Below are 11,204 nucleotides of genomic sequence, written 5' to 3' on the forward strand. Positions count from 1 at the left end.
GCAAAGTGGCAAGGTGACTGGATGGCTACTGTTGATAATAAACCCTGGCACATTAAAGATTCTGTGTTGCCATGGGACTCCTCATGCAGAAAAACTCGTCGTGAGGAAGTGGTTCTCTGTCAATTGCGGATAGGACATGACAGAGTCACGCATGAGTACCACATGCACCACTATGCATATGATGCAACGACCGCTTGACTGTGCATCACATACTAGTGGATTGCATATGTTATTCGGCATTGCGTCGTAAATTTAAATTGCCCAGAAATATTCGTCAAATCTTGGGCAATGATGATGTAGTTTTAGGCCGAATGTTTATATTCTTGCGTTGTGTTGCTTTTATACATAAAATTTGATTATGTTGTGTATAGTTTTTGTATATGAAAAGTTTTTAGTGTTTGTTTTTAATTTAATTTTTATGTTTTGTGTTGTTTTTTTATTCTGTTATCCGAAAAGGAGCCTTTACATCCCTCTCAAATTTTGTTAAATTCTATGCTTATGTAAATTTTATATTGTTTTTGTGTTCATTGTTATATTTCTTTTTAATAATTTTATAGTATTTTTAAGATTCTGACTGTGATATTAGTTGTAAGTTTTTAGTGATATTAGTTTTTATGTTAGTTCTTAGTCTTTTTTTTATCTCAGAAGGGCCCTTTACACCCCTCTCGGACTTTGTAAAATTTTATTTATTTTTAGTTAAATTTTATATATATATATTTTTTTATTATTATTTTATTTGATTATTTTAATTTTATGTTTGCAGCTTTGATATTAATTTTAAATGTATTGTAAGAAAAGTTTTGGCCACAATGTTGTCCAGACTTAATGCCTTGCAACTACTTTTTATGGGGTTATGTAAAAGACAAAGTTTTTATACTGCCCTTCCTGTTGATATTGATGACTTAAAACAGCGCATAATGAATGCTGTTGCTATGTGTATGACCAAACACATGGCTTATGACCAGCATATGCTTGTGTGTGTTTGGGGCGGATTCAACTACCGTATTGATATCTGTTGTGTTACAAGTGCACACATTGATCATTTATGAATAAAAACTTAAAGAATTCTTCTATATATTCATCAAAGTAATCATTTTAACTCTTAAAAAATAAATTTTTAAGAAGATATTGTAAATGTATATTTCATTTGTAATCATGTATATTTTAACTCTGAATTAAACATTTTAATAATTTGTATTATATTTACTTTTATACTACTTTTTTAATGAGAAAAATACTTTTGGTATTATCTTGCCGTAGTATTTTCTGGTAAATTTGTGTTTTTGTGGTAGAGTTTAGGAACATCATTACGGGAAGATCATGAAGGTCTTCAGATATAAAAAGTCCCTGTTGCAAGTATATTATCATAAATAAGAAAATTAACAGCTTCAGGTTACAGGAAGTAAATTGTTTATTAAATTAATTAGTTTCAAAAGTTATAACATATTTTGTGATTTATATTTTATTTATTTCTTAAATGATAAAACGCTGGCTTAAAATAAATTCATCAGAATATAAAATATTTTTAAAGAGGTGAATCGTTTTTCAGCTTGGAGCAAAATTTGCCTTGTTTGGTACTTCTGAAATTTAGTTCTGATGGTTATAACATACCTGATGCAGAGAAATATTTGCAGCTTATGAACAATTATTTAAATTTGGTAAGTAATATACAGATAAACATTTATTAAGATATTTCCTCTAAATAAAATAAAATTTTATTTTATAAATAAATAAGTAACTGAAGAGTAATTTTTATTTTTCCCCAACAATTGGTTTACCCTTGTAAACATAAGGAATATCACATAAACATTAACAAAAAACTCAACAGAAAAAAGTAACTTAGAATTAACATTAACATTCTAGCATCCTCTGTTGCGGCTTTGCCCTTTCTATTTACATGTAGAACTTCAAAAAATTGGAAATAGTTTTTAAGTTTGGGTTGTTGCTCTGAGTTTGCTGTTCAATACAATAATTTTTTTTTGGGTACAGTAGATTAATTTGGATGAATAACAGCCTTTCAATTTTTAAATATGTAAAATGGTCATTATCCCCTTTAATTTTATTATTAAACTAATTTTTCATGTGTATTTCATTGATAATAGAAATTGACATTTTATAGACAATGACATTAAATTTAATAAATCACATAATTACTCTCTGAGAAGTTGATTCTAGCATAGACAACATGTATTGATATAAAAAAATTACTAAAAAAAGTTCTAGATTATTTATTACTTTTTTGTATGATTTATATCATATGTAGTGAGATTAGTGGTGTTTTAACTATGGTAAACATTCTGGGGGTCATAAGAAAATTACAGTTAAATTTTCATAATGATTGGTTCAGTAGTTTTCACAGTTATTGGGAACATCTGTACATACTCATGAGATAAATAAATAAAAAATTAGTAATTTTTTTCAATTGCATTTCTGAAAAAGGTAAGTTCTATATTATTTTGCTGTATATTTTTCAAATTTTTATACAATATGAAATATACTATTTTAATTAAAAATATTTTTTCATTGCTAAAACGTTTTCTTTCTGTCTTACCCAATCTTCAGTTTTTTTTTTATCATTATTTTTGTATTTCCGGATCGATTTATTCAATATAACATACTTTAGAATTGTCACAGTACTTATTAATATTGTATCTGTATTTTAAAGATTTCTTTCATCAGATTGATAATTATTACAGTTTTCTATTTCTGATTGTTCTGTTTTTTTTTTTTTTTTTTTTTTTTTTTACTTATAATTTTTTCTTTCATTGTATTTTAATTTTTGTTTCCTGTTCTTACTGTGCTATGGTAGATTGAAACATAATTTTACTAGAAGAATTTTCTATTAAAGATATTCCCGTAAAAATTATTATATTAATGATGTTCAATTTTGTTTATTTAAACTAATGTTTTCAGAGTTAGATTTTTCAAGAATCTGTTATAGCTTAATAAAGTGCATATTTATTTTGCACATGACTGAAAGTACATAAGCTCAACGATCATGTCTGATTGTTTTTGGGGGGGGTTTACTTAGTCTGAGACTTTTCAAATATTTTTCCTATTTATTTATAACTTCTTATTGTTTAGATTAAGAAAAAAATATTTACAATCTTCATTAAATAAATGGAAAAATTATCTTTATGAACATGTTACTCCAATGCAGCTGTTCAGATTTTTAAATATGGTATTGATTATTTGGTTAATAATTTTTTCTTTTGATGTGTATAAATCACTACTTAGCTGTTCTCTTTTTTTAAATATATATATATATATATATATTTTTTTTTTAATGTTTTCTTGTTCTATTTCATAAATACAAATTTTTTATTCATATTAATTATTTAAATCATTAATTAGTTTTTATTTCATATATTTATTTATTTTCATATTTTTTTTATGTTTTGCTTTTCTAATTATATTTAGTTTTTTCTATTCCTTTAAATCTATTGATGATGACTGTTAACATGGTTGAAGTGTACATTTAAAAATCGTAATTTGTTTTTAAAGTTCTATTACTGAAGAGAAAAGCAGTAAAAGAAATTGTATTAATTTGCTTGCCCAATAAACTGTGAGGATTAAGTTTCTCAAAAATAATGAAATTTTGCTAACTTAAGACATTCACTGCCTCACTGAATTTGTAGAATTGCACTAAGTTAAGTTTTCTGTAACTTAATGTTTTTATTAATGTTGAATAAGCAGCTTTTCCTCTTGATTTCAAAACATTTTGTACTTTTTCATGATAAAATAGTGTTCTTGTACTGTAGAAATAAGCAGTTGCTAAAGGGTATGGACACACAAAATCAAAGCATGGCGAAATAATTGGATCTATTCCTATGACTAATTCTTTTTCTTGAACTGGAGGGTTTATATACTTATTACTCGAGCATTTCTTTCTTAAAAAATATTGTTTCTATTTTATTATAGTCTATCACTCAAAATATATTTGCTGTATTTATATTGTAACAAGGCCAGTATAACAGACCTGAGTAATAGATCCCTGCCAATTAAGAAGAAAGTAGTAGAAAATAATAATGAAAGGAATTCACAAGGGATCCGTTTTCTAAGGCCAACAGGTCCATTTAACAATTGTTCCTTGTAATACTGCCAATGACACACCTACAACAGCTGTTTGAGAGAAGGTTTACCGGACCAGAGTAGGAATTTATAGGAAAATGTAAGGATGCGGATGATAATTTTCATGCTTCAACAGTTTAGGAATTTGGGTCTGGTTCTGCAGTTCAAGAGGATACGATTATAAATACTCCAGGACTGGCGAGTTAATATCACTATTAAGCGAGTAATAAGAAGTGTATAGTGTTGCAGGGTACAGAGTGTGTTCGACATAATGTCACAAGCATTCCAGTGTGGACAGTAGTTGAATGCAAGAAGTTATTTGCTGACTTACTGGTAGACAATTAGTGAAAGAGATAAGGGGTCTCATGGCTTATATGGCTACCCCTATAAATATATAAAAATATATAAATTTTGTTTATAAGGTTGATAAAAGAAAAATAATAATAAGTAAAAACATAAAAATATGTGCGATAACAAATAAATATAATTTAACCAAACTTAACCTACGCTTGCTAACCTTGACTAGTAAGTGTAGGTTAAGTTTGGTTAGATTATATATACTTTGAGATTTATTTATTACATATATTTGGGTCATACACAAAATTTATATATGTTTATTTCATTTTATATATTTATAGTGGAGGTCGTATAAACCATGAGACCCAGATAAAGTACTAAACTCATTCTTAAATTGATATGATAATTTTATCTTAAACAGAAAAGGTACTTGCAGTGAATGAACTTTAGACATGTCTTATTTGTAGTTAATACAATACTAGCTGTTAAAGGTGTTAATGTTAGCAGTCATTATAATGTACTTTGTCAATTGAACTGAATTCTGGTTTTTATGACTTAACTACCTGTAAATAAATCTTGTCCTTACTTGAAATTCTACTTTGTATGTGATTTATTGATTACTAATTTTTTTTTTGTCGTTATTACTATTATTAGTATTTGTTGTTTATTATTATTATAATTATTGACATAATTATTATTATTGTTAGTTTATCTTATTTTACTTATGTTCTTAAAGTAATAAATTGTAGTTATATAACATGTTTTTAATTGTTAGTCTTAGTATCCTGATCGAGCCATAAACATGCGACAGTATATATAATTTTTTAAATATATGAATAAAAACTAATACTCAACATTTTCAAATTCCTGTACATTATTAATTAATTTAATAGCTAGATTAAGGTAAACATGGTTCCCATAGGCAGGAAATATAAACTTAGGAAAAGTGAGAAATTTTTAGAAAAAAATCAGGAAAAGTCAGCAAAAATTGCAAAAAATGTCAGAGAATTGCATTTTTGTTACCAAATTAAGTTTAATAATATTAGTTACTAATAAAGTATTTTTTAAGTAATGCCAAAATATATTAATATGCTCTTTTCTTACATTCCCTAATTATTTTTTTACATTCGTATTAAAGGAGGAATATTCCAAATTGCAGTTAATTTTTTCACTGGTGAAATATTAACAAAAATTACCATTGAAAAATCTAAAAGTTGTTAAATGTTTTCTTAGAATTTCTCTCAAACCACCATGAATTTTTTTTTTATTTTAGATAATTAATTCCTTTTAAATGGCATCTAAAAAGATTTTTTAATGACCAGTGATTAGATATAAACTTATACCCAGAATTCAGTTGGTTGAGAAGAGGTAGAGATATGTATCATGATTTTTGTAATGTGTGTAAAACCATTTGAGACTGAGCAATATGGGCTGAAAGGCAGTGACTTTGCCCAGTGAAGGAAAGCAGCATTATGAAATAATTAAGACAAGGAATACTCAGCCTTCAGTGAAAACTTTTTTATCTCCCAGTGGTACTTCAACTCACCAGACTAAAACTTTGATCAACAGTTGTGAGAACAGTGGTTTTGATACATCTGTATCTTGTGTCTGGATCTTTTGGTCAGAGAAATAGAATTTCAGCAGCAAATGATATATTTGAATCTTTGACTTTCTTTATGTTAAATGACAACACAATTACTTCTTTTTGTTATAAAGACAATGATTCTAAGGTGAAGATTATGTGGATTCTCAATGTTGTACAAAGTATGTTCATGTGAACATGTATGTTCATGTTCATGTGTTGTACAAAGTTCATGTGAAGATATTGGTGCAACTTTTAAAATTATGTTTCCTGATAGTTGTGTAGCATCAGAAATCCAGCTTGGAGCTACTAAATGCTCTTATGTCATCAATTATGGCCTTGCGCTATACTTTGATGGCATTCTGTAAAATCAACTGCGTTCTTGAGTTAATTGTGTGGCATGCTTTGTTTTTGGTGAAGCATTAAATAAAATTGTTCACAGGGGTCAAGTGGACTTATTTGTGTGATTTTTTTTTTAATACAGAAACAAATTATGAACAAGGTATTATAACAGTATATTTTTGGGAAAGTCCACTGCTCAACATCTCAATGGCTTCATAGAAGGTATCTCCTCTTTAGATAAAAACAAAATATTACCACTATCTATGGATGGACCAAATGTAAACTTAAGCTTTTTAAAAATGTTCAGTGATTAACTGATAGAGGAATGCCCTGAAGGTAAGCATTTGATAAATATTGGTGTTTGCAGTTTACATGTTGTAAATAGGAGCTGAAAACTGGGATTGAATCTGTCAAATGGAATATTCATACCTTTTTGAGAGATCTTTATTTCTTGTATAATGATAGCCCAGCGTGGTGTACTGAATTTACCTCAGTCACAGGAGATAATAAATTTTCTTTAAAATAGTATATAACTAGATGGTTAGATAATATGAAATGCTTAGAACGAGCCTCGCTAATTTTAGATGATGTAAAGAAATTTATTGACAAATCAAAGAAACTTCAATCTACGCCATACACCATTGTTGTTGAGCATTGTAAAGACAATGACAAATTGTAAACAAAATTCCTAAAATGTAAATTTGTATTTTTACAAATTGATTTTGTCTGACTGTGAACCCATTTTAAGGGAGTTCCTGAGTCCAGATCCTCTTGCTCATTTTTTATTTTCACATCTTAATCTACTAAAAATACTTCTTAGCCAATAATTAAATCAAGTAATATAGCTACTGCAAACACTTCTTCAAAACTTACTTCAAAATTGATCTTACTTAGAAAATTTATGTGAATTGTCAAACCTAATTAGTTAAATTTATTTCAAAACTTCTTGAACAAAGTCCTCTAAAATATAAAGTTGTGAGGAGTCTATTACCATTAGATCCAGCTGTGATCCTTTATGAGCCTGAACTTGATTGTGATAAACTGAAGAGTATTGGCAGCATTATATGAAGCTAATAAATTCACTGAAAAAGCTAAGCAACAATATTCTTTGCTATGCAAGGAGCTCTGAGTAGCAAGTTCAAAATATTTTCACCACATACTGAAGATGATGACAGTAAAGAATTGAAAGATAAGAGGAAGTCTTTATCATATATTTTTCATATATTTTCATATATTCATATATTTTAGCAAAAGATTCAAAATATGTGGACTTGTGGGAAATAGTAAAATTATGCCTAATCTTTTCACATGGAAACTACAGTCGAAAGTGGCTTTTCGATTGAACATATTTCTTCTTATGGAGAATTTGCACGAAGAGACAATAATTTATCAACAAAAAGTTTTTGTGCAGCTGTAGATGTTTGATGCAAGGAGAATGTTTTCATTACCAAAAAAAATGTTCATTGCAGTGAGAAGCTGTAATGAAGAATGTTTTGTAGAAAAAAGAAAAACTTCTCTCAAGAACAGAATAGAGCCCTGAAAAGAAAAATGCAAGCAGAAATTAAAGAAATAGAGGAAGAAAAAAAGTTTGAGCTACAATTTTGGCAGAACAGACAGCCGCCAAATTTAAATTTTTAGAAAAGGACAAACCATTAGGAATTTAAAGCTACTGCAGAAAGTTGTCCTGTGTTTTATATGTACATATGTAAGTAATGTATATATTATTATTTTAATTTTTTGGTATATGTTAGAATAATAATGACAAAATATTTTTCAAGCAAGTGTTAATAATGTTTGTTTTTTCTACAAATTAAGGTGTTCTGTTAGTTTTCTTATCTGTATTACTTTTAGTCACAGTGATTTTAGTTTTTCTTAAGTTGTGATCATACATATATTCTTTGTTTAATTGAAATCTGTCTTTCTTAGCATTTTTATGCAAACCAATTTATTAAATATTGTTTTTTGTTTACTTTGCAAAATAATGTAGGCTAGTTTTTGTGAGAAATTTTTAACCAATTAGGTGCGAGCCAATTATTTTTAAAAATTGCTTTAATTAGTTCTAATTTCTTATCTGTGTTACTTTTAGTTACCATGATGTTCATTTTTATGCAAGAAACTTATTAAATACTAGTAGACCTGGCAATGGTCTTTATTATTGCTAGATTTGAGTATATATATATATATATATATATATATATATATATATATAGATTAAATGAACACAATTGAAAGTTTGATAAAACATTAATATGCTGTTGACTGGTGCCTTAAACTGTTTGGCTGCTCCAGCTACATGATAAAACATTAACAAAATGAAGATTACGGAACTTCACAAAATTTAACCTTTCCCTTTTTCCATTTTTTTAAACCATATTCCTTTCCCTTCCCCAATTTCCTCCTTTCCTTTTTCCCATTTCCTCCTCTGTTCCCTTTCTTTCCCCTATTTCTTTCTCCCCTTATTTACCGTTTCCCCCATTTCTCCTTTTCTATTTCCTTTTCCTGTTTTTCCTCTTTTTTCAATTTTCCCCTTCTTCCCTTTATTGATGTTTCTGTTTCCCCACGCGTAAATCGATCCAGTAGTTTTTTTAGTTTATAGTGGAGGCACACATATCAGAAACATTGAAATGGAATTGTAAAATATTTAGTATATCATGTGCTGCTTTTACGTCCAACAGATAGTAGTGTTTTTAAAAAAAAGCATCTTTTTACCTGTCACAGGTGTGACATCTCAGGTATACAAAAACACGCATGTATTCGCAACATTGTGTTGAAATTTCAAAGCAATCTGTGAAGAACTTTTGGAAATTTAAGATTTTGAACAAATGAACATTTATATTTTTATTTATATCGATTTTTTTTTTTTTTACTTGTAGTGTAATTTACTGAAACAACTTATAAAAAATAACTTAATTTTAAACTATAGCCTTATAGCCATATTGTAGTATATTGTATTTATAGTAAAAAATTAATTAAAAAATAAACTTTAAGAATGAATGTAACAATGAATAATAAAAAAAAGTGTGAGTTGGGCAGCTATGGGTATGGTAGAGGCTGCAAAAAAATAAAATTTGTATATATTTTGTGAAGTAAATGGCAGTAGCATAACATTAGAGTCAGGAAATTTTACTAAATTAGTCAGGAAAAATGAATCTTAAAATTTGGTTGGAACCCTGAATAAATACTTAGATATTTCTATGTTATCAGTAATGCATATCATTTACCTTGTATTTAGCTACAATTTTGTCATTGTTGTATTTGGTTACTTAGTTAATTTGGTACTATTAATTGTACAAAAATGTATAAGCGCATTTAGGAAGTTAAGATTCACGTATTCTGACATTTCCTGTAAGATTTAACAATATAAAGTGTATCAGAAGATTCATGTTTTCGTTCAGAAGATTCATATTCAAGTGTAACAGAAGTACAATGCTTTATACAATTTTTTAAGCTACATATTATATAACTGCAATTTATGCTATATTATTTCTGCTGTTCAATATTATTGCAAGTTTACTTCTCTAGTTTTAGATAATAGTAATTGCGGTATATGTGAAGACATAGTTTTCTCAAAATGTAGGAAAAAGTGCTAAATTTTAGTTGCTTCTCCCATATAATTTTATTTTATTTAGTTACTTTCTTTTTCACTAGTAGTAAAATTTTTATGTTATTGTATTTTTTGTTATATTTCCTTTCATATGTTGAGGCATTTTGTGAGTTACCTTTTACTTTAGGATTGGTTATTCAGTGTATACAATTTTTGTTATTTTCCAAAGAAAATGATGATTGTATACAAGTGTAAGATTTTACTTAAAAATTTATTTTGATTTAATTTAATTTAAATTTTATTTATTTAATTTAAATTTGTTTCAGATACCTTGCGATGCACCAATTACCTATCCAATTTCTTGGAAAGTACTCGGGGATGAAGGAAAGCCACCACCTGAATTATATTAATTGAATATTGTACTATGCTATTTAGTTAAACTTTAAAAACAGTTTTTTGTGCAGTTTGTTTGTTCCTTTTGAAGCATAATGCCATTTGAATACATCAGATTATCAGTTAGTAGAATTTTCATGATTTTTGGATGCAAATACTTTTGAGTTTAAAAAATTAATTAAAAAGATTAAAATACTCTGTTGTTATTACTGTGTTAAGCGATCAGTTACTATATTAATGATCTGTCTTAGATTCTTTATATTGTAAATATAACATAATGATCTTGTAAATTGTTTCTTATTTATAATGTATTTGAGAGATTTTGTTTAAAAAAATAAATTTTTAAATAAACTACATACAATTTTGGTTGTTTTTAAAATTTCTTCTTTCATTTAACATTATTAACTCATTCAAATTCTGTAGCGTTTTAAAGTTTTATTTTTGCTTTAGAAGTTAAATTTTATGTAAAATAAATAAATATGACTGTAACATAATAAAACCTGAAAGTCCCAATCTTAATTTTCTCAGTTCACTTTTCCAGTAGCCTTTCTTTGTGTGATTTCTGCTGTAAATCTGTGAGTTTTAAGGCAGGTATTAATTATATCTTTGTTCTCTGCATCTGTAATTTTGAGTTTAATTTCTTAAAGATTTTGGTGAATTTCTTGGATTCACTTTCTTCTTGTCTTCTTTTCAAGATTTCTCAACACTAGTTTTTTAAAATCCTGTTTTCTGGTAGTCGCAGGAAGTGAAAAAGGTATGAGAATCTTTTCTTCTTTGTTGTGCTGGTTATTGGCTTGATTTCTCGGCAGACAGTTTTATTGGGGAGAATTCGCCAGACTCCAACTTGGTATTTTTTATTTTTGCAAGTCCTGATGATTCTTCTTTCCATTTTGAGGAGCTGATCAGTTCTTCCTTTGTTTTTAATTTGGAACAGGGTTTCGTAGGCATAGGTGGCTTCTGGCAAGCGTTATGATT

The 11,204-nt window shown here is 27.6% G+C and overlaps 1 protein-coding gene across 2 annotated transcripts in view; it reads left to right on the forward strand.

Annotated features, from left to right (window-relative positions):
• Positions 1-10,601, forward strand: part of LOC142323139 (proteasome assembly chaperone 2) — a 32,417-nt gene extending 21,816 nt beyond the window's left edge. Inside the window, exons 7-8 of one of the 2 annotated variants that reach the window (XR_012756030.1) lie at positions 1,550-1,658; positions 10,163-10,601. Coding sequence is in view for 1 of the 2 variants with exons in the window: in XM_075362402.1 (XP_075218517.1) it covers positions 1,550-1,658; positions 10,163-10,246 (193 nt within the window). In the remaining variant the exon portion in view is untranslated. The remainder of the gene's footprint in view (positions 1-1,549; positions 1,659-10,162) is intronic. The other variant, XM_075362402.1, reaches the window with a different exon arrangement.
• Positions 10,602-11,204: the final 603 nt, after the last annotated feature.

This window comes from Lycorma delicatula, chromosome 4, assembly GCF_047948215.1.
Source record: "Lycorma delicatula isolate Av1 chromosome 4, ASM4794821v1, whole genome shotgun sequence".
Taxonomy (NCBI): Eukaryota; Metazoa; Arthropoda; class Insecta; order Hemiptera; family Fulgoridae; genus Lycorma; species Lycorma delicatula.